This window comes from Magallana gigas, chromosome 6, assembly GCF_963853765.1.
Source record: "Magallana gigas chromosome 6, xbMagGiga1.1, whole genome shotgun sequence".
Taxonomy (NCBI): domain Eukaryota; kingdom Metazoa; phylum Mollusca; class Bivalvia; order Ostreida; family Ostreidae; genus Magallana; species Magallana gigas.
In genome coordinates this window covers 17,705,302-17,729,442 of record NC_088858.1, presented here as the reverse complement: position 1 = coordinate 17,729,442, position 24,141 = coordinate 17,705,302, and the positions used below count along the sequence as shown (strand labels likewise).

At 32.2% G+C, this 24,141-nt stretch overlaps 1 protein-coding gene across 2 annotated transcripts in view; it reads left to right on the top strand.

The window, feature by feature from the left end:
• Positions 1 to 24,141, top strand: part of LOC117688892 (uncharacterized) — a 65,004-nt gene that overhangs the window by 6,287 nt on the left and 34,576 nt on the right. Inside the window, exons 6-25 of one of the 2 annotated variants that reach the window (XM_066088059.1) lie at positions 197 to 292; positions 407 to 508; positions 2,909 to 3,004; positions 4,662 to 4,772; positions 5,150 to 5,443; positions 5,653 to 5,794; positions 6,491 to 6,692; positions 7,168 to 8,000; positions 8,101 to 8,218; positions 8,368 to 8,550; positions 8,657 to 8,693; positions 8,773 to 9,090; positions 9,663 to 9,802; positions 10,232 to 10,433; positions 10,529 to 10,648; positions 10,832 to 10,986; positions 11,156 to 11,293; positions 11,487 to 11,601; positions 11,687 to 11,780; positions 11,872 to 12,916. In XM_066088059.1, the coding sequence (XP_065944131.1) occupies positions 197 to 292; positions 407 to 508; positions 2,909 to 3,004; positions 4,662 to 4,772; positions 5,150 to 5,443; positions 5,653 to 5,794; positions 6,491 to 6,692; positions 7,168 to 8,000; positions 8,101 to 8,218; positions 8,368 to 8,550; positions 8,657 to 8,693; positions 8,773 to 9,090; positions 9,663 to 9,802; positions 10,232 to 10,433; positions 10,529 to 10,648; positions 10,832 to 10,986; positions 11,156 to 11,293; positions 11,487 to 11,601; positions 11,687 to 11,780; positions 11,872 to 12,010 (3,635 nt within the window). In that variant the 3' untranslated portion in view covers positions 12,011 to 12,916. Of the gene's footprint in view, positions 1 to 196; positions 293 to 406; positions 509 to 2,908; positions 3,005 to 4,661; positions 4,773 to 5,149; positions 5,444 to 5,652; positions 5,795 to 6,490; positions 6,693 to 7,167; positions 8,001 to 8,100; positions 8,219 to 8,367; positions 8,551 to 8,656; positions 8,694 to 8,772; positions 9,091 to 9,662; positions 9,803 to 10,231; positions 10,434 to 10,528; positions 10,649 to 10,831; positions 10,987 to 11,155; positions 11,294 to 11,486; positions 11,602 to 11,686; positions 11,781 to 11,871; positions 12,917 to 24,141 lie in introns of those variants that run through there. The other variant, XM_066088060.1, reaches the window with a different exon arrangement.

Below are 24,141 nucleotides of genomic sequence, written 5' to 3'. Positions count from 1 at the left end.
AAAATAAAAGATAAAAACATACCTGTAGTAAGTTCCTAAACTCGTGTTCAACCCCACTTTATATTATATATACAATCAAATAAGTTCAAATTAAACAAGAAATATTATGTTTAAACGTGATCGTGATAAGTTTAGAAAACAAAATATTCAAAATATTATCAATGATACTAATCAAGAAAGAACTGTTATTTTACAGCTGTCTGTTACCCTCGATGTCAAAATGGAGGATATTGCAGCAGCCCGAATTATTGCCAGTGTTCAAATCATTACACGGGTCCATACTGCAATCAACGTAGGGAGTCTTTGCAATTTTCATTGCACAATATTTAATAATGTATAATGAAATGAATTTCTAATCGGTGACAAAATACATGAAATGTCACACTATGATATGTATTTTCTTTAGCTGTTTGTAACCCTCCATGCCTGAACGGTGGAACATGTGCATATCCACCAAGTACATGCTCATGCCCATCAGGTCAATTCAAAGGTTCCCAGTGCCAAACACGTAAGATGTTACTTTTCATGACAAATATTTAAAATTTGCAAATAGTCTCCCTATCTGAACTTAATGAAAAGTTAAACAGTTTATTTCCATGTCAACTTTAACGGGTCAAAAGGTGATATTTTTGACGTCACACTGGTTTGACGGTTGCATCTTTTTGGTTTGGACGGACATGAACTTACAAAGGAATGAAAACATATATTATTGAGTAATTAAAAAAAAGTTACACGGTTCTGTTTATTAAAGTGAACTACGTAGAAGCTTTTTATAGGCTTTAACCCCAGAAAAGATTAAACGTGATGTTTTGACTAAACTTTGTCCAATCAGATCGAATCAGGCGGAGTTGAGCTCGGGACTTGAAAAGAGAGAGAGAAAGAGAGAGAGATTTAATGGATCATTGTTATAGTTATGGGAATGGAAGGGTGTGTTATGGTAGGTGCTGGGACGACACAAAACTTTAAAAGCTCAAAGTTAGAAGTTAAATGAGCATGTAGTCGGAAATATTCATGGCAAGTAAAATATTTAAATCGTAAAAACGTCAAATTTTCGGACTATGGAGTCTGTTGCACGGTGACCAAAAATTAAGGCTTAACAATCCTCCAGAATGTAACAAATACAATATCAAAAGTAACGTTTTCACAATTATGTTCATTAGAAATAACACCAAAAAAATTCATAGACTGATCTCCAAAGTCGTCGAAACACACACTTCTAGCTAGGAACGGTAGGAATACAAGATTACATCAGGCCGTCATTAACCTCTCCATTCGGAGCCCGAGAAGCTGTCATAAAGTTATTCAAAAATTAAACCAGAGAAATTGCTCCTTTCTGTTACCATTTTTAATTTATAAAGATAGTTCAGCTAGATTTGACACGTCCAAGGAGATCGACCCAAAACCTAAACTTGGGTGAATATACACATTTACATGTAATCAAGGGTACAATAGAGGCTCAATAAAGGATAATTAAAAACTAGAAAAATAAATACAGCATTGTTTAACCATCTGAAATATAACAGAGTCTGCTATTTTAAATAATGGCGCGATAAGCATCAAATTTCTTTTTATTTTTTAAATGATACAATTAATGTTTTTTTATTCAGTACGATGATTAAGCTACCCGAGAAGTACAATATCGCAGGCGATGTTAATATTCTACTTCGGTGGTAGCTAAATCAACGTATTGATTAAAGAAGTACAATAATGGTTTTATTATTTGATTCACCTACGAATTGATACGGATATCAAATTGAGTGTTACATGTATCAAGCGAAGATTTTAGTTTGAAGCCATAGCCGAAAAAATTGGGAGACACGAATTTCAATGAAAGATCTATTTTTAGTCCAGTATTATTATACAGGAAATCAGATGCTAAATTGATTTCCTATGTCACGTGCAGGTGAATATAACGTTTTTTTTTCTTCTAGAATGTTGGAAATCAGCCAGTCAGAGAGCGAGGAATTAATAAATCGTGCAATGAAAATAAATATCTGCACTTTGAACTACATTTTATGCAACACGCCAATATTTTGTTTTGGCTACTTTTGACATTACGTCACCCCTATATGTAGAAATTGTTGTCAACGACCAATCTTACGTGAAAACACTGTAATATATTCATCAGTACATGCAGGGTATTTATTTGCCTGTTTATAACTAATGATGATTTGTTATTCTTCACCCCTTGGCTCTCACCCCTTAGCTCTCTCTCTCTCTCTCTCTCTCTTTCTCTCTCTCTTTTAACTCCGCCTTCTACGATCTAATTCGACAAGGGTTGGTCAAAAAGTATCTGGATTTAAAGCTGTCTTGTCCACAATTAAAATCATTATCATAATTGTTGTCAACGCTTTTTTGCTCCCTCCTTCAGTTCATTCACAAATTGAAGTACATGTAATTTCAAGTTAACAACAGAATTGTATTAAAAATATTCAGTACAGCTTGATAAATTTCAAGCTAAAAAAAAAAGCAATTAACACACGTGAATTACTGGTTGAGACAAACAATTGGCAAGATTTTCTATTGTAAACTTTAAACTAGCTTTTTATTAATTTTTTACACAATACATAAAGTATTACTAGGAAGAACAGTAGTACAACAAAAATAAAATAAAATAAATAACAACAAATAAAATTGTACGAGACGTTTGTATAATTAATTCTATGAAATAGTTTCTTGAGTACACAATATACCATTTTAAGAAGAAAAAAAATACAAATCATACCAATGAATTATAAAAGGCAAAAAAGGGATACATCGTATTATGATGATTTCGAAACCTACTTTGAATTGTGTTTATTTGATTTTTGTGCAATTTTAACTTCTATTTTTCGTTATTAAACCATACTTTTCGGAATCATATAGAAATGTATAAGAAAATAGTTTACAACTGAATGTTCTGTTTCAGCAATTTGTACCCCCGAATGCAGGAACGGCGGAACATGTGTATCACCCGGAAAATGTTCCTGTAAGCAGACCTTCATAGGTGATCGTTGTCAAGATCGTAAGTATTTGAGTATGTTCTTTTTGTTTTAATTTTCACAAATGATATGCTTTTTAAATAATAAAATTAAAAATCAGGTCATTCTGTAAAGATCGAAACGGGTTTGTACAAAAGATAAAACAGTACTCATACAATGGATATCTATACACTGTGAAACAAAGTTTCATTTATTATTTTAATTCCCAACTAAAAAAAACCAGGGATATGTGAAGAAATATTTAGGTGTATAAATTCCCATTTTAAAATTTTTAATCTCTAATAAAAACATCTGCAAGACGCAATTTTTAAAATACCGAGGTCTTTGCCATGCAGCCTATCTCATTGTATGATATTAGATTAATAGAAAATTGGTTACCTTATACCAACCCGACAGTGGCGTGAGGCGATGCTTGATGCTTCTTCAATAGTTGAGGTGTTGACAGGAGTGGTGTATGTGCCAATCCTCTTGATTTATCATGCAGTCTTTCTCGTTTTACAATAACAGAACACTATATCATAACATTTACTGAAGTCATTTCCTTTCATAAATTTCCCTTTATACAATCTAGAACTGCAGATTGTTCGACAGGTGCTTGTTTCTGTAATAAAAGTTCACCGAATACGATAATAATAAAACAAGGTATCTAATTCTGAATTCCCTGGAGTACCCCCTTCCATGAATAGCAATCATTTTTCGCTTTCAGACGAAGCAATAGAATCTACTTACCAGGCACGTAGCATCGAAACGGATGTGGGGGGGGGGGGGGGGGGGCGGGCAGGCTCGTCCAAAAAATCTTGACAAGCAAATAAAAACCTCAAAAAGGCAAATTTACAAAGTCATAAAAATCCTTATCCAGGGGGGAGGGAGAGCGTATTTCACATTTTCTTATTTTTAGTTCAATTTTTCACTTGGTCTCAAAAAAGTAGGAGGGAACTCCTTGATAATTTACTTTTTTTAATGTAAATTTAAGAAAAAATCTTTGCTGTGTCAAAAGTGGGGAGCCTTTATTTTTTTTGCTTGCATTTATTTACTTTTCTCTGCATGCATAAACAGCGTCCAAACATTGCTCGCCGACTGAAAAAGTCGTTTCACACCAAAATCATCTACTAGTACGTATGTACTGGTTTCGGGCTGAATATGTGCACGTCATTTTATTACGTATCACAATGGGGTTTGTTAAAGGCTAAAAATCTCTTCAATAATGTGTAGTTTTCATATTTATTATTTGGTTGATGATCACCATGTTTGATGCTTGCAATACATATATTTCAAAACAGAGTATCTTTTTTAAAAACAATTTGATATCGATTTCTGCATTTTTCCCGAGACCAGTACATATATGTTCGTGGTATAAAGTCTTTCCTGTCGGCGAGTAATGATTGGACGATGCTTAATCATATAGAAGTAAATGTAGACAAGCATGCCATATATTGTCGTTAATTGTCATTAAAGAGAATGGTGTCAAACACTTGTCCACTTCTTTTATATTGAAAGCCAAAATGATTGCAATTCATAGAAGGGGGGGGGGGGTACTTCATGGGATTCGAGTTATTAACCTTGTGTTATTATTTGACTACAGGGTTAACTTTTATTATAGAAAGAAGCGCCTGTGATATGTTCTCATGTATTTTTTCAACGAATTGTATAATATGCATTCACATGTTTTGAAATCAACAGCGCTCTGCGCCCACCATTCGCCATGCTTTCCTGGAAATTGCTCTGACACAATCAGCTGTCAGTGTAGTGATGGATTCACAGGAGAAACAGGACGTAATCGATGTAAAACGTGTAAGTTAAGATTTTTTTTAATTTCAGTACGTTCTAGATATCTATGTAACTTTGTCTGAAAAGATTTAAAACGAAGGTTTATGACATTTGCAAAAGGCCAAAGGAATTTTGTAATGATGCTTTGAAAAAGTTGTCACACTTATTAAATCAAAATATATTTAAATTAATGGGTTTTTATCGTGTATGGAAAAACAAAACCAAGAAAGATTAAACATGATCAATAATATTCGATTCTGCATTCAGGTATCTATGTAAATTTAAACGGAAGAACATTTTCTATGTAAACATTATGAAAATGTATAGAAAATATGAAAACACGTGTACTTACTTTCCATTTTATACTATATTTTACTCTATCCTTATGATGGATGTTTCAGTGGATAGCAATAACACCCCAATTATCACAAAAGCCACTGCATTTCTGGCTAATATAGAGAGGACTGGTGATAAAGAAGAACTTTATAGGTTTATGACGGACTCTTCAGAACCAAATTCAACAAAAGTTGACGAATTGTGGCTGAGCGACAAAGACTACAACTACATTAATGCAGATTTTACTGCAATGTATGTTCCTGAAATGGAATATGACCTACCAGCCTATGTTGAAAACTATACACTTGGGATAGTTGAAGGGAGAATGCGGTTAGATCTGCATAAGGTTGATAGAAGAGGTTCGATTATATCTTTTTTTGGTTTTCTGTTAGAATAAAAACGTTTAGAAATAAACACACCCTTGAGGCATAACAGAGAAGAGAGGATGTGTATATGGACTTCAAAAGTTGCTAATACATTAATTTTATAAATAATTTCTTGCAAAAAAATTGTTTGGTCATGTTATTAGGATATTATTTTTAATAATACTTTATAATTTGATTTACAGATCCAAACAACCCATTTATAAGTTTAAATAGTTCGTTTTACGATTGTTCAAATCAACCCGGATCTTTAGCCCCAAACACGAGTGTATACGCTTGTAATATAAGCAACGAAAACTTTGACAGACTGTTGGAGGACGGAGATAAGTAAGTATTAGAAACATGTACAGTACAATTTAAAATCAATTCTATGTAGGAATCATTGTTTTCTCTTGAACTAAAATGTTACAATTTGTTTAAACATGGCACGGGACTCCATATATATTTCTGTGTCCGGGTGGTGAGAATTTACATTCGGCAATATGGCCGACGTTTCGCATTACTTATCTCGACATTTCATATTATTTTCTACAGAAACCGCGTTCCGTTTAGGTTCTTTTTATTTAGTAAAGATTCCCTTTGAAATAATGTCACTTTGTTGTGTCTGGAGCCCATATAACGGCTGCGCCGCCAAAACCTCTTTGAAGTTAACAGAATTTAATACGAACAAAACAAGGAAAGTCAACAAAAGTGCAGCGAAAATTTCTAAAGACTATTTAAAAGGTGAAACGTGAGAGTTTTGAAGGGTTTGATTGTGTTAAAATGGACGAAATGCAAGGCCTTACCACTTTTACAGGGATTTGCAAAGATCATTGCTTTTTGTGAATAAATCTCTCACTTGATAATCCTCGGGAAAACAAAATTAATATATAATATTTAATTAAATATTGATCATTATTACATAGAATTGATAATTGATGTTTTTCTTAAGCGATTATAAACATCTATTGTAATAGTTCACGTGTATCAGTTATAGAATTCATGCCAAGTTCTGTAGAGTTACTGTGCCTGATTTTATTCTAGTTTGACGCTGACCGTTATTGCCGTGAATGGCGGGTTTAGAAAATTAAAGACAGAGTCATCTACAGTCGTTGACCCGTTCATCGGACAGACTGCGGAAAAGTCGATGATGTTTCGCTTCGACTTTAGAAAACCAGTACACTGTCGGTTGGACGATGTTCCATGTACATCAATAGCTTTCAATGTCACCAAAGATGTCACAAAGGTATTTTGTCAAATATAATGTGCATATACGTATTTATCATGAATATAATTTACAATATTCTTGTCAAAATGTATGCATCAACAATTTTATAATCATTTATTATTCTTATTATTATTTCATAATAACACACAATAGTAAATTAATGTTATTGCTCGTTTTGATTAAAAACAAGTTACATGTAATAAGGAAAACAATATTTCCAGTAAAGTCAATTTTAGAAATCTTTGCATAAAAATGTTCTCGCGTAATTTTTTTTACGTCGAGGCTTTATCATATAAATGTACATACATGTATATATAAACAATTATTGTTTGGGCAATTGGATAAGGCATTAAACTTAGAATTCATTTTTTTAACACAATCATACAATTTTTATTTTTAAAAATATTTACTCAGAAATGCGTGATTGTACAATGATAGTTATATAACTAAAATATACTTTTTTGTTTGTATTCGCATGTGATTGTTGTTATAGAGTGCAATAGAGTTTACTTGGGATGGTTGGGATGATGTTCTATCTGGAATTGGCAAATACCAAATTGAAGAGTTCTTTCTACGGGTAAACCCAAACAATAATCGAAATTTAAGTGAAATAGAGTTGTGGAAACCACTGAACATATTCACGTTTGAGAAATCTTCGCGGAATTATACCCGTACTCCTGCTAAACCCGGAATGTATTCGTATATTTTGAATGTAGTTGATAGAGCCAACAATTCACAATATGCTAGAACACTTGTTTTGTACGATACACAGTCTTCAATAACAACAGACGACTCGTCACCAATGGTTGCAACTAGTGCTGCGGAAGAAACGAGTTACAAATGGCAAAATAACCTAACAAATCCAATCTCTGTTTCATGGAAGAGTCATTTCCGGAACGATTTTCTTGAAAGCAACAAGTTATTAAGCCCGGTTTCACCGTACAAGTACTTTAATTCTGATGCTAATTTTTACAAAGCTGTCCCGGATAATTTAGAAGACAAAGACGGCATGAGAACGCTTAAAGGAATAACAAATGCACATGGAGTAGTTAAATTTCAATATACGTTTCGTCATTCAAATCAAGGCAATGATCCACCTGATGATTGGAAAGTTCCTACAGATAACTTTATGTCTCAAACGGCATCATTTGATGCCATCAGAAGTAATGGCGACTCTCTCAATGTGTGGGTGAAAGCTATCGACATTTTAGGCAATGAAAAAATTGATATGATGAAAGTCTATTTTGACGAAACGCCCCCCGATAACCTTGGAGAAATCACATTTATAAAGAATATCGAAAACTCAACACTTCCTTTTTCAAGTCGGTAAGTACTGTGTGTACTATTTGAAATAAATTCGACTAATTCCGTTAAAATTATAATTGCAAACGTTTTAATAGATAATTTTCAACACTTTTCTTTTTAGATTAATTGTCGACACTCGTGATACTGATAGTGGCATTTATGGAATTAAGTATAGGTTTACGTCTAACAACACAGGCGCTGTGTTCAAAACTGATTTCATTCCGGGAAATAAATCCAACGTATGATTTTGTTTGTTCTTTCACTTTTCAACGTAAACAATGTATAATATATTTGACACAAGCAGTAATTTAATTTTGAAGCACCAACAGAACACATTAATAACTGGATAGAGTTATATAGGTATAATAATACGGCACTCTAATTACAGGTAGCACTTCCTTTGACTGAAGGGTACACAGACAAAATGGGGGACCATTTCTACTACAGTCATTATCTGGAGGTCGACAATTGCTGGATGGTGGTTTCTAAAGACGCATTCAAAAACGAATTTGTCAATTTGGAGCTGATTGTTTACAACAGAGCGTTGGTATCAACTCAAAAGAGTTATATGGTCAGTAGATTTTGTTTAACATGTACCAATCTGTCCAAAATAAAGACTTAATTTGTCTAAGAAGTCACTATAAATAATAAGAAATCAAATTTATTCTCTATTTCAGATTACCGACCTTGGATCCCTTAACGGAATCGATGAATGTATGTAATTTTCAAAAAAGAAGGTAATTGGTAACAAACAAGAAACACTATAAAATTTAAAACTATTTTATTCTAATAGACTCTGGACCAACGAACCTGCATGTTGAAACAACGTACTCTAACGCCGTTCGACTGAGGTGGACCGTTTCACCAACCTGCTACGAAAGGTCACGAATTACGGTATCTGGTGTATCCAAAGACGGGAAAAGGTTTTTGCGGCTTGTAGACAAGGACTCAGATCATTTTGACTTGAACGGACTGGAAGCGGAAACGACATATAATTTGTCATTTGTCACAGAATATGGCGATCAGAAAAGTGACCCGATATTTTTAACTTTCCATACAATAGAAGCACCGGCTGCTTTGACTGCAGGTGGCATAGCCGGAATATCCACAGGTACGATATATTCTTTGAATTGTAAATCTATCAGAACAAAACTAAAACTAGTAAGTATATGCACTCAGTCCTGTCACGTACTGTCTGCATATTTTTAGTAAACAGAAACAAAGCGAATCTGAAAGGTTGCATTAGGTTTTAAATTATTATAGTTGCAGATTGTTTTGTTTTGTTTTGTGTTTTTATGGGGAATTTTATTTTTTCCCGTTTATATTAAATTAATTTGATTTTCGATAAAAATTCAAATATTACAAGTTCATATGTACTAATCAGTCACAAAATGAAACAACAAAAAGGCAGCTCAGATACGCGCAGTTTTGCAGATGGTATACGTAGTCTTTTAAGACGTAATGGCAGATATCATATGGAATGCCAAAGTTATGATAGTGTATTATTTTTATCATCAAGATTATTAAAGAGCAAAGTACACTAAATCTAAATCATTCAAGACCTTGTAATTCAATAACATTTGAGATAAAAAATCAAGATAAGTATAACTGATGATGATGATGATGATGATACATTTTAGATTCAAATAAAAACAATTAACTTATGTTGTTACATGTATTCAGTGATGATTTTCCTACTGGCGATCATTATTGCTGGAGTAATAATGTGGAGGACAGGGCGGCTGTCAGTGGCCAAACAAGGGATACAGAGAAGGATGACTGTTGTAGGGGACAGGATTCAACAACAAATATCAGCTCGTTATGTGAGTATAGAGTCCTGTTCTATAGATGTGTCACAATATCAACAATGTGTCACAATATCAACAACAATGTATCGCAATATCAAAAACAAATATCAGCTTGCTATGTGAGTATTGAGTCCTTACTCTATAGATGTGCAACACTATCAACAACAATGTGTCACAATATCAACAACAAAGTGTCACAATATCAACAACAAATATCAGCTCGTTATGTGTGAATAGAGACTCACAATACTACGGTGATTTAGATTTTACTCTCAAAACATAAACAATTAACGCCTACATAATGAAGCCCTTTTTTAATTAGTTTTAGTAATTACTTTCGTTTGATCAGTTGATCCCATACAACTAATTCTAGATTAATAAGACAAACTTCAAATGCAATCAGTCGAGATGTCCACAGTCGTGTAAAAGTTTACGCTATTTCAGGTACCATATGAGGATCAAGATGATATATACCTTTATGGTCAAATGGAGGTGAATAAATCAGATGACTGGGTCATCCCACATGTATGTATTGTACTCGAGTCCCTTTTTACAAGTGGCAAGTTTGCAGATATATATAAAATAAGATATCAACCAAAAAAGAGTGATTCTGGAAGGAATGCATTTGTGGCGAAAGTTTTGAAATGTAGGTATTTTATAATTATTCATTTTAACTTAATGTTGATAAAAAGAAATTATGTCAAAAATCAGTAACAAACAACGTTAAACATGTTTTTTAAGCTGGAGCCTCTGAAGAAGATCGAATGAGTATGCGAGCAAAGATAAATTTCTATGCTTCAAAAGTTGGAGAACATCCGAACATTTTACATTTCATGGGAGCAGTGCTTGATGACGAAACTCGTAAGTTATTATTTTTTCAATATTTCATCATGTTTATTACTGAAAAACTTAAACCATGAGATAATTTTAATGTACTTTTATTATGAAACCAATAACGACTAAATACAAATTGTTTGTAATTTCACTCTTTACAAATGTAGTAGTTCTGATTGAAGTCATAAATTTTGATGTTCCGTTTTACAGTTGGGCCATACATGGTTCTTGAATTTTGTGAGGTTGGCCAGCTCAACTCTTGGTTACAACAACAAAAGAATACAGCGAATGAAGAAACATCGGAACAGCTTTGCAGAATATGCTACGGAATATGTAAAGGAATGCTGCATTTAGAAAGTAGAAAGGTAAGTTGTACGATTCACAATGATTCTTGATTATTTAGTGAAAGTACAACACAAATATTTAAGATATGCACATGTGGGGAAAAGTGTATCGACAAAGTGTGATAATAATGATTATCCGACAGAATCCTTCGAGATGTCAGTAAAATTAAAAAATATTCTATATTTCAAGCTGGTACACAGGAGATTGGCAGCTAGGAATGTTCTTCTTACCAGTGAACTAGAGCCTAAAATTTACGGATTTTGTCCCCAACAACAGGAGGCTGAAGGTGAAAACAAAGATGATGATGGTGATACCAAGGAAGATAAGGTATGAATACTACAAAAATAAATAATATCCTTAGATATCTATTAGACTTTGGTCTTTTTGAATTGAAAATCCAGCTATTTTTATTCCGTCATATCTTTCTTGCGACCGGCGATTTCATTGTTATTATGATAGACAAGAACAGTATTTGCATTTTGTGATATAAATCTTATACATACCTTAATTATTTGTTTAGAGTCGTATACCTGTCAAATGGACAGCTCCAGAGTGCTTGGTAACGATGAAACATGCCACACCAAAAAGCGATGTCTGGTCTTTTGGAGTAGTCCTATGGGAGATATTTAGTTTTGGTATGCTCTAGATGTTTATAATCATTTCTTTTTTATATGATATGAGTTTGTTTGATTTGAACTAATAACGTCTTATTTTTTGTAGGAGAAGTTCCTTACCCAGGTACTCGGAGCAGAGATGTACAGGCTTATCTACGAAACGGATATAGAATGGATAAACCCGAATTTGCTAATGATTTGTGAGTTTGTTATTACATTCACATTAACAATGTCTCTCCAGTTTCTGCGTTTATAAAATAATATTCTAGTATACATATTTTATTTATTTAGCTATTACAACATAATGAAGCAATGCTGGAAAATGAAGCCAAAACAACGCCCATCTTTCCGTGACATGACAGCTGACATTGGGAAAACCTTCAACTCCGCACCCTCCGATGATTTCTATTACTACTCCGAGAAACATTGATTGTCACAGTCGTCATGTGTTACCAGTTGTTCTTGTTATTGGCCTTGTGTAGAAACTGAATGCATCAACGCTACTTTTCTTTAATATATGTAACAGCATTTAAATGAAATTCAGTTTTATATATATATCTTTATTTTACAATGTTCGGTGGTTTACATATCTCTTATGCCAAATATAGAGATAAAGGTATCATTGACACTTCAATAATCGGGGCAAAAGTTGGGCCGGAATTTCAAAAATTGTCTTCTTGTCTCTAATAATTATTACCTGCTATTATAAAATGGAAATATATCTGCCTTTGGAAGACATGTTTTAAGCATGTTTATATAAATTGAAATTTGAATGGCTACCTAATTTACTCTAAATGTAAATGGGTTAGAAAAGTGTATACCTTATAAACTGCTAAACAAACAACGAGTAGCTAATACTTCTTTACAATATTACTCTCTGCTATTAGTGTGGAAAATGTTTTTAGTATTTAACTATCATTATTATTAAACTTCAATTATATATATATATATATATATATATATATATATATATATATATATATATATATATATATATATATATATATATATATATATATATATATATATATATATATATATATATAAATAAAGTGCAGCTGCATTAACTCTTATTAGCTTGTATAAAACACTTCGTAATTTATTACAAATGGATATATTTAACTTTAATTGTCCTTGCTTTTTTATATAGATAGTGCGTTTAACTGGAAACACTTGCTTAATATTTTTTTGTATTGTGGACGATTAATAGAATTATTATAATTCCAAAGAATGCTTTGTTTTTGTGTACTGAAGAGGGACTATGTCTAAGTTTCCACATACAGAGTATGCATACATGTAAATCAAGCTGTGTTGTGTATAAATGCTGTGAAAATTGGGTATTTTTGTTATTTCTTGATGAGAGAGTTATCCTCAGGTAGTTTATATTCAAGTTTATTCAAATCATGCTCCTCGGGGGTAGGGTAGGGCCACAATAGGGGGATCATGTTTTACATAGGAATATATAGAGAAAATCATTAAAACTCTTCTTCTCAAAATCTATCAGACCAGAAAAGCTCAAATTAAAATGGAAGCATCCTCAGATAGTGTAGATTCAAGTTTGTTCAAATCATGGCCCCCATGGGAAGGGAGGGGCTACAAGAGGGGGATCAAGTTTTACATTGGAATATAAAGAGAAAATCTTTAAAAATCTTCTTCTCAAAAACTATATATTAGACCAGGAAAGCTCAAATTTGAGTGGAAGCATCCTCAGGTAGTGTAGATTCAAGTTTGTTCAAATCATAGATCCCGGGGGTAGGGTGGGGCCACAATTTGGGGATCAAGTTTTACATAGGAATATATATAGACAATCTTTAAAAATCTTCTTCTCAAAAACTACCAGGCCAAAAAAGCTCAAATTTGAGGGAAAGCATCCCCAGGTAGTGTAGATTCAAGTTTGTTCAAATCATGCTCCTCGGGGGAAGGGTAGGGCCACAAACGGGGGATGAAGTTTTACATAGGAATATATAGAGATATTTTTTTAAAATCTTCTTCTCAAAAACTATCAGGCCAGAAAAGCTCAAATTTAAATTGGAGCATCCTCAGATAGTGTAGATTCAAGTTTGTTCAAATCATGGTCCCCGGGGGTAGGATGGGGCCACAATTGGGGTTCAAGTTTTACATAGGAATATATAGAGAAAATCTTTGAAAATCTTCTTCTCAAAAACTATTAAACCAGAAAAGCTCAAATTAAAGTGGAAGCATCCTCAGGTAGTTTAAAATTCAAGTTTCTTCAAATCATAGTCCCCGGGGGTAGGGTAGGGCCACAATTGGGGAATCAAGTTTTACATAGGAATATATAGAGAAAATCTTTAAAATTCTTCTTCTCAAAAACTATTAGGCCAGGAAAGCTCAAATTTGAGTGGAAGCATCCTCAGATAGTGTAAATTCAAGTTTGTTCAAATAATGGTCCCCGGGGGTAGGGTAAGGCCACAATGGGGGATGAGTTTTTACATAGCAATATATAGAGAAAATCTTTAAAAATCTTCTTTTTAAAGACTTTTTGGCCAGAAAAGCTGAAACTTGTGTAGAGGCATCCTCGGGTAGTGTAAATTCAAGTTTGCACAATCACAGTCCCTAGTGGTAGGGCGGGGCCGTGATGGCCGTTTAAATTTTTACATAGGAATATATAGAGAAACTCTTTAAAAATATTCTGGGAAAGTTTTCGGTCTAAAATGCAGTATATAGTGTGAAAGCACAGGCTATGCAGATTTAGGTTTGATGAAACCATGATTCCAGCTAGAGAAATGTAGGGCCGTGAAATCGGGGGGGGGGGGGGGCGTTATATAGGAATAGAGAAAAAATTTCTTACAGGTACAACAACAAAAGGGGCTTGGTATTTACCCAAAAAAAAGAGGTCGATAAAAATTTGCAGATTTTCAAATTTTTTTTAGCAAGATCTACTGTACTTAGTTGTCAAGATATTTTGATACTGTAATGCTAATTTGATCAGAATTAAGGCAATTGTTGCTCAGGTGAGCGATGTGGCCCCTGGGCCTCTTGTTTGTTTGGTTTTTTTTTGGGGGGGGGGGTGTTGTTGTTGTTGTTGCTGTTTTTATGACAGTTTATTTACTAACATTATTGTAATCAGTTTTCGTACTTTAATACTTAAAGTAAACAAGATTTCATAAATACGCATTATTTCCCTTTAATCTCCGACTACCGCTAAATTAGTTTTCGATGTCTATTGTAACGTTCATCGCTTCACATCCCTTGTATGAGGCTGATAACCCTATCATGCTTCCCCACATTTAGATATTTCATTCATCCGACCATGTTACAACAATTAAACGGAAAGATTTGTTGAAACACGTTTTGAAAAGTAGTATGACATTCACTGCACTGGTAAGGAATGTATAATGAAAGACGAAACAAAACTCTATAAGAAAGGCAAACATATTTCAAAAACCTCGATCAATGTTGAAAGTTTCCTTCTGAGGCACAGCTTAATCAACGTACATGCGCAAACCACACACTGTATTTGATAGTACAGTGAAAGCATAGCCGTTTAGAAAAACGGGATGTTGTTGATGCTACGTTGTGACTTTCAAAGTTTTACTGTATATATTGACAATGTTTTATGTAGTGTGGCCGGGATCTACAATATAATACAATATTGTATATAGTTTCCTTTGTTTTTTTACAAACATGTTATTGCAATGTGTATTTATGCATTTAAATATCCGTGGAACATGCTGAATCGGTAAGCAATCGACCCTAACTTTCTCGACCGGTATATATACACCTGTGGCAGTTGTGGAGCGATCAAAACTAAAACGGTGACCCATTGCAAATGCTTTTATGAATTCATGTCAGCTTCAAAAGAAATGATTATATTTTGATCGTGTTAAGGTAATTATTCTTTTCATTAATAAAGTTTAGTGTTAACATTATCAATTCATTTTTCAAGCAGTACATTAAAACATTGTTTCTAATGAAAACTTTAAATAAATATTTTTTTGTTTTTTATAATTTATTCACAGACTATGCATGTACAATCGTAACATAAAAAGATGAATGAAATTTGAAACTCAAGTAACTAATATTTTTGAGATGATCCGCCAACTATCCTTGACCTCATTTTCTTTTCGTATGTTCAATGAATGGGAAGAGTAGATGTCAACATATCTAAAACATTCAATGTATTCGAACAGTGATTTTGTAGAGGGTAAAATATATTTACATCTGTTAATATAAATAAACCTTTTTGCTAACAATATCAATAGATTAAGTGCTCTATACAATACAGGGATGGCATGTTTACATCCAAAAATTACTGTTTGTTCATTAAAACACACATCAATATTGCACAAGTTCTTTAGTTTTTCCTGTATTGTAATCTAAATGTTTCGTGCATGCAGACAACCATAAAAAAGATGACTTATTGACTCCTTAGTTTCATGGCAAAATGAACACATTTCAGTATCTAATATTTTGATATATATTATATAAATAAACGAGAGTTAGTGCACAGAATTCTATGTAAAATTTGGAATTGGAAACTTATCAATTTTGTGTTCATTGTGACATTATGAGGAATCATAAAATATTGCTCCCATTCGTTTTCTACAATATATATAGACATTCTTTCTTCCCATTTGTGTTTTATATTTACAGGGGTTTCGGCGACAGATGATAAAAATATAGGGTAAAAAAGTTTTGATACCTTTTGCGCCTTTCTTAATTTTTCAATATTGCAATCAAATATTTCTTCTCTCGGGACATTCTTTATCAATTCTTTCCAATGTTTTTGGATGGCTGATATTAGCCCATTATAAGTTTAAAAATTAGTATGAACATTAAATTTGTCTTGAAAGTTGCCGTTGTCATTGATAAGATCATTGATAAAGAATATCCACTTTTTGATCCAGTGAGATTTACAAACACGTTGTCTATTAATTAATATTTCATTATTGTGCCATAGTGGCTGGCGTAGAATTTCTGATGGGGCTGTGGTAGGATGCTGCATAATTTCGCTCCAGGCTTGCATTACGCTTTGCCAAAAATTATTAAAAACTTGCATGGCAGTCGACAAGCCTTCTCTAAACTTTAAATAAATAAAGAAAGAAATCTCCAATTGTTTTTATTTTAGGCTACTTATGATTTGTATGTATCAAGATGAATCGAAAATGATTACGTTTGTCTCTGTTAATCAATTATGGTTATAGAATTGCCTTTTGTTTTCCAGCCTTGAAACGATTTTTTTACTGATTGTTTGTGGAGAAAGGATTAGAACCAGCATCATGTTTTTAAAAAATGGATGTACTTGGGTTTTATTTTTAATTACTAGAGACTTTCCTCTCTTGAGGCAGTGCCTTCACCTTATATTATTGAACGCCATAGGGCACACAAGCTTGAATTTAAAGCTGACTGGCATTTCGTTTAAATCAATAATTTATTAATTTGATATGCAAAATAAAGAATAAGTATAAGTTTTGAAATAATTATAAATCATAAGATTTCAGATGTAAATTCAACGTTTAACTTCCAACTTTTCTATCATATTTGTAAAACATTATCAAGATATTCAAATATACCCTTAATCAGGTGGTTGCACTTGTTGAAAAAAAAACCTTGTTCATGGAACTTTCATTTTAGGGTGTATGTAACTAAAATGAACAAGTTTACTATATTTACATGCTGAGTTGACTTATTCAAATTTTTGTTTTATCAATAATACAAACACCAGAATAGACAATGCTATGTGAAGGTAACGTCATTTTATTTCACTTATAAACAACTTAAAAATTTGTTAATCATCGAATTAATGTATTGCCAAAGAGTAATTTTATATTACTTTTGCCTGACTGTTTAACCTATACGACACTATCGAGTAGATTTTATGTTTCCGAAAACTGTGCACGTCATGATTTGTCATGTGGAAAAAATGGGGAATATTACCAAGTGCATTCTTCTACACAAGGAAATTAAAAGATTGTAGATAAGCAAGTATCCATAGATTTAAACTTAATTTTGTCGAGAAGATGTTGATTCATTGTGTAATGAATCCTTTTACAGGTGGTACACAATTGTACTATTTCCCTTTTCCGTAAATGAAACAGGATCTTGTATGTAATTTTGTTTGGTTAGTCATTGTTAATAAGTATTAAAAAATTTCTGAAAATCAAGTTTGAATCTAAAGTAAGCTATTTGTTAAAATTTTTCTTTTAAAATCACGATTCTCGAATTTAAGTAATTCATGTTTTAAATCGTAAACCTGTTTTCATTGTTTTTTTCTTTTGATAATGAAAATAAATGTTATTACATGCAGTGAATTTTTCCTTCATATTCCTTTAGATTTATGACAAATGCACCACGTTTTATTCCTAAACACCGTTATATAGCCAACACTGAATAGATTAACTAATGTCATTTAACAATTTTTACTGCATAATTTTGGAAGAAGCGGCAATCTAAAGTCAATATGAATTGTAAAAATTCTGATCATGTCTAGAAATATCTTACACTCACTAACAGTGTCGCTATGTCACTATTGTTTACACATGAGACTTTTTATGGAGTAAAAGTGACGTCACAATTACGCCATACCTGTTTTAACGTCACAATAGGAATCGACGTAAAGAGTTGACCGTCATAGTAAACTCATATATTTTTTGTAAAATGACAAATGAGATATTAAGAAACATAAAAAAAATATTTTAAAAGCTTAAATACAGTTTTTTACTATTTATACAAACATTAATGATTATCAAGTGCTGAAAATTTAAAGATGTCACATACATTGTCACATTTTGTCCTATAAAGTATAAGTGTGCGTTGGAACTATTCTATTTAATATCATGTTTTAAATTAGACAAGTAAATTTATTGAACCGTATTCATTAACTTCGCTTTTTTTTTTACAATTATAACTTCCGTAATTTTGAATACCGATCAAATTTTTGCAATTCTTTTGGCTTGAGCTAATTATTTTATACGTTTACAAACTTATTATGTCGGTAGTTGCCTCACATTTGTTTTTGCATTGATTGACTCAAAGTTTCAGAAAAACAAAAATAGCAATTATTGTATCTTTACAGCCTTAGATTAATTGCATTTGTGCATTTGATAACATTCACAATAATGTATAATAAGTATTTACATGTTCTAAAATCACTACCACTAATCAGCTCGTCTTGTCAATAAATCATTTTAATTTTTGGGTTCTTAGACGTAAGGAAATGATGACTTCGTGCTAACGTCGTAATGAAAATATAAGGTTTTGAGAAATCTTTTAAATATTTAAAGTTGTTTTGCCAAAAATTAGCAGAGAACACTTCATGAATTGATTCATAATTATCTTCTTCTCTGTTATTGTGTTGAGTATAATTAATTTCGTCTTAATCGTTTAAAAGTTTGGAGCATAGTTTTGTAATGCGTTTTTCGACTAAAATGTGCATTTTACTACATGTATATATTTCATTAAAATGGCGGTGCTTGATTTCATCAATGACACTTTATTTGAAACACGATTACCGCGCAGACGAATCTAAAAAAGATATAGAAATAAAACTCTGAAACCCATGGATTACGTTGACAAATTTACAAGGTAGGTTTTCCCACAAGCAGGTAAACCCGCGAGCTACCTTAAGTGAAAACAAAGCGCAATTACGGCGACAACTACAGGTAAAATATTGAAACTTTAATTTGGACTTTTTCAATTTATGGCCATTTGTCTATTATTGTCATTAAAATGATCTAAAACATTATATATATATATATATATATATATATATATATATATATATATATATATATATATATATATATACATATATATATATATATATATGAATGAGTATAGCCTTAAATATTGGGAAGATTTTTAAATCCCAAATTAGAATTGGTTATTGATATATAGGTGTATACGTCTATATTTTATATAATATAAAAGGAAGATATATGTTACCTAAAATGGGCATCTTACATTTAAATAGAATATTTAAGAATATCGAATCTAATAAGCCGTTAAATTTTCTTCCATAATCCAGGAAACAAAATTTAAATTCTGAGAAGGAATGGCGGTGTTAAAACTAAAGTGCAGTAGACTAAAAGGTGAAATAAGGAACTTTAAAAGTCCTTCAATATACTGTATATCAGAAAGACGCGATTAAACATTATTTCCCTTTTGTCTCCGACAGTGTTTACATAAATGTTTTACAGGAGCTCAGATAGCTTGCAATTTTCATGTAACAGAAAACAGAATATAAATTTTCCTTGATTTTTTACTTTTGTTTGAGTGCTTTTATACCATCCTGAGTTTTCCAGCCAATACTTTTGATGTAAGCAAATGACAATGTACGGAATAAAGTTTTTATGCCCAAAAGTTATGAATAGAGCCTTTAAAATGAATAGAGAAAGATTAAAACATATTAATTTAAAGTTAACAAGATAAATGTCTGATACAAGTGCAGGTTATCGGAATCATTTACAGCCTCTTTTCCCATTGAACCCCATTCAATACCAATTATACCAAAAGAACCTCCCCAACCCCATTAAGTTTTATGAGCCTAAATCAATAATTGAATTTTAACTTTACCTTGATTTAATTTAGATTTTTTTTACCCAATGATTGCCAGGTAAACTCCAATAATAAACTGAACATTTGCTTTGACTCCGCCATGAACCCATCTGTACATTAATGATAATATAATAAGCACCCCTATTGAAAATAAATGTACTTCAATAAAGCTTAAAGAACCCCCTTTGTTACCCAGTGAGCTATGCTGTTCCCAAATGATATATAAATAAATCTAATATATTCTATAATGTACATTAGATACTCTTCTTTTCTAAATACTAAACTTAACGATAATCATATCACCATATCACATGGTAAATCTATGCAAGGTAATGCACCTAAATGATACAGCTAAATTGTAACCCCATTCAAACATATGAAATAAACACTACTGTAATTTAAAATAGTCTTTGCAGATAACTTTATGTGGAGTACCTAATAAGTGAGTTAATAAATATTTAAGCATAGTTATCCTCCAACTATCTTGATTTGATATAAACTGAACCTTTAAAAAGGCGTTTGTATTTCACAACCAGTGTCATAACGATAAAATATTTTTTTAGAATTTGTTTCAGCATATGCATTGGTTATACCCTTAGAATATTCTGCGGTGTATTGTGTACAAACAAAACAAATGTTAAACAAAATTAAAGATGACCGGTCTACCGATCAAACATAAAAATTGTTCGACAGCTGCGTCATAGCTAATGACATGTAATATTCGTCCAATATTGGCAGAATTAAATATAAAGCCGAAGAGCTGTGTAAAGTAAATGATACTAAAAATTTTGCTTGCATCCACAGTGAAGAGGATAATAAAACAATTGTTGACTGGGATTTTGGCAGCATTTGGTAAACTTACATTAGCCAAAATTTCAACTCTTTAAGCATTATCACCATATTTCTACGCTAAGAAGAGCATAAACTCATAGCCCAGTTGTTTTAATCACATTACGTTCGTGAATAATACATCTATTAGGACTTGTCATATTTTGATACATGTATATAATCATTTATCCGGTAAAGTGTTCTCTTTAGTAGTTTCGGTTCTTGTTCTTTAAAATACATTTTTTAACATCTGATTGAATTCCTAATGCCCAAAGTAAATTTCCCACTGTAACAAGTGTCAAACGCACTCGTAATGCTAACTGCTTCAGATCGACTTAGTTGCAGATCAGAAATAAATGTCCATGAATCCCGCAATGAATTAATTTGTTAAAGTTCGCAAAATGAAAAACAGTTTTTAAAATTCAAAGCAGTTGCAGTTATGTGACATCTCTGTGAATTTGCAAGATCAGGTAATTGTTAATCCTGTTTTGTGTCAAAACGTTAATTTTCGTGATTCGTTTTGATTATAAAATAGTTCAGAGACAGAAATTTAAGATGTTGTTATATTAACCTCATCAAAGTGAACCGTTATTAACCATAGGTTGAATTATAGCCACGAAGGATTGACAGATTTTTCTTGCCGAAAGTACGCTTTGGAAACTTGATATACAGTCAGTTCAAGCATATCTTTTACAACTTACACCATGGCAAAGCATAGCATTGAAATCTAATACCACAGCATTGAAATCTCATACCATAGCATTGGAATCTCTGACCATGGCATACATTCTCATATAATCTCATTCGTCATTGCATACCATAGCATACCATAGCTTATCATACAACATGGTTTTAACCCTGTTTTAAATGTTTTCATTTGAAAGAATAAATGTTCACATGTTCATAGATTAGTAATAAACTTTGGCTTCTTGCCATTTTACTTCGAAATATGTAGAACTAAATCGAGACGTTTTTGTTCAAATCTCATAGCATATAATTATGCCCTTCATTTTAATGTCTCATAGCATAGCATACAAATCTCATAGCATTGTATTCAAATTTCGTAGCATATCATTAAAATCGCATACCATAGCATAGCATGGAATTGTAAAAGATATGAATGAAATGACTGTATACACAATGATAGATGTTAATCCCTCCAGTTTTGAAATTGGAATGCATAAATATACGTTAGTATTCAGTAGGTTGTTTTAGATATTTTAAATAGTATCAATTTCAGTTCTTATTACTATGATTTATATGAGCTCATATATCATAATATTCTCCAATAGTTGATTATAACTTGCAACTTGTTATTTATCCTCAAAGCTAGCATCCTTACAGCAATTTGTTATAAATTTCTGTCGCATTACGTTTAGTAACTATTCATCGCAGATGCTTGAAACTTAACACTCTCTTTATTTAGGTATTCACATAGTGGGATTTGTTTTACCAACATAAGTCAACTTCCTGCTAAATTGCGACTATACTTATTTTGTATATTTTTCACAGCGGGAATACCGTTAGTGAGCATTGGCTCACATTTATCTTGTTGTAAATGTTCAGGAAAATCTGTGAGAAAATAAATAATATTTTCTCTTTCTCTAGAACTTACATTTACATAATCATAAAGAAGACAACATTTATATAAAGATATAATAGAGCTTCACCTCCGCCGCGGCCAGGGCATGACATCTAGGTAAACCAAAATACTTACTTTCGATGAAAAAAAGGTACATAGACACACTGTCACACGCTACACGATCTCTGATAAAGATGTGAAATTCACTTAAATAGCATAATCATACACACATTATCAAACACAAACATTAAAATTACCGTTAAACAAAGATGTAAAATATCATGAAATTATTACAAAAAAAAGTCATTTATATGTATGTAATTAACTTTTGACTTCAAATATGGTTTCAATTGTGCGTTTCATATCTTATGATAAATTAGACGGAAATAATACGACAGAGCTAGATGCAGAAGGAAACACATCGTCATACGCCATTGGTCAGGGGCCATAAAAGGAATAGGTGACATTTTTGGTTGTGAACTTGAATATTACTTCAATATGCGGTTTGAACCTGTATATATATTGTCAATACATGCAAATATCACCAAATAGAGGTAAAAGAAAAATAAGAACGATCTATTTTAATGTATGATCAACGTTAGAAGCCTGACATTCCTCGAATGATATACGAATAAATGTTGGAAGATGGTATTTTTAATAATGTTAAGCTCACCTGTATCATTTACCCAATAGAGAGTTTGTTTTAGTGTAGACACAAACACCACCCAAACAACAGCACTATAAAACTGAAACATACATAGTACTGTGCCTAACGACGAAAACAATATGGAATAATTTGAGTATCTTTTTAGAGTGATAAGACTTTGAATTAATAAATGAGATTAAAATGTAACAATATTAAACAATTTTTTGTTTTAGAAATAAATAACAGAAAAATTACTCTTTGGGTACATGGTGATAGTTCATTTTAATGAAGTCAATTTGTTTGTTCATACCAGAGGGTCTGAATGATTTATGTATGTGGATTTAGCACTTTTCCTTGCTTTAAATTTTCCTCTCGGTGTCCGCCGAATTGGAATTATGGTCATTAAGTATAACAGTCATATGATTCCTTTTGTGTCCACTGAGTTTCAATACTCCTCGACGGGCTCGTTTTTTCGGTGACGGCGATTAATGGCGAAACGGTGATTGTTTATTCCTCTGGGGAGGTGTCCCAAGTTTCAACCACTTTTTTTGTTTATTGTGGTTTCATTAATATTCGTGGGCATTAAGTTCGGGAATTTGATGAATATCACAGGGTCAAGGAAGAAACATATTCCTGGCCAATGATAAAACAGTTAATATCTATCATTGACATTAGCACACTCAGGTTTCGAGTTAAATGTAAAATCATTGTCATTATGGACGCTTGAATGAAGTAATTTTGACGAAATACGTTGAAAATATATTCCATTTGTCAATAACAGTAAAAACAGTAAAAGCAAGGAATATAAGCGCCGATTGGGAATACAGTAATTCTATATGCTTCTCGTAAAATAACACCTGTAAACGCGTGCTTGTTTGTTGATTTTTTTTTACATAACAAAAAACTAATTTTCGTCTTCAAAATTATGAATACAACAAAGACAATTAAGTTCACAGCTTTTATAATTTTGCTAATAAACTGTGGTGCA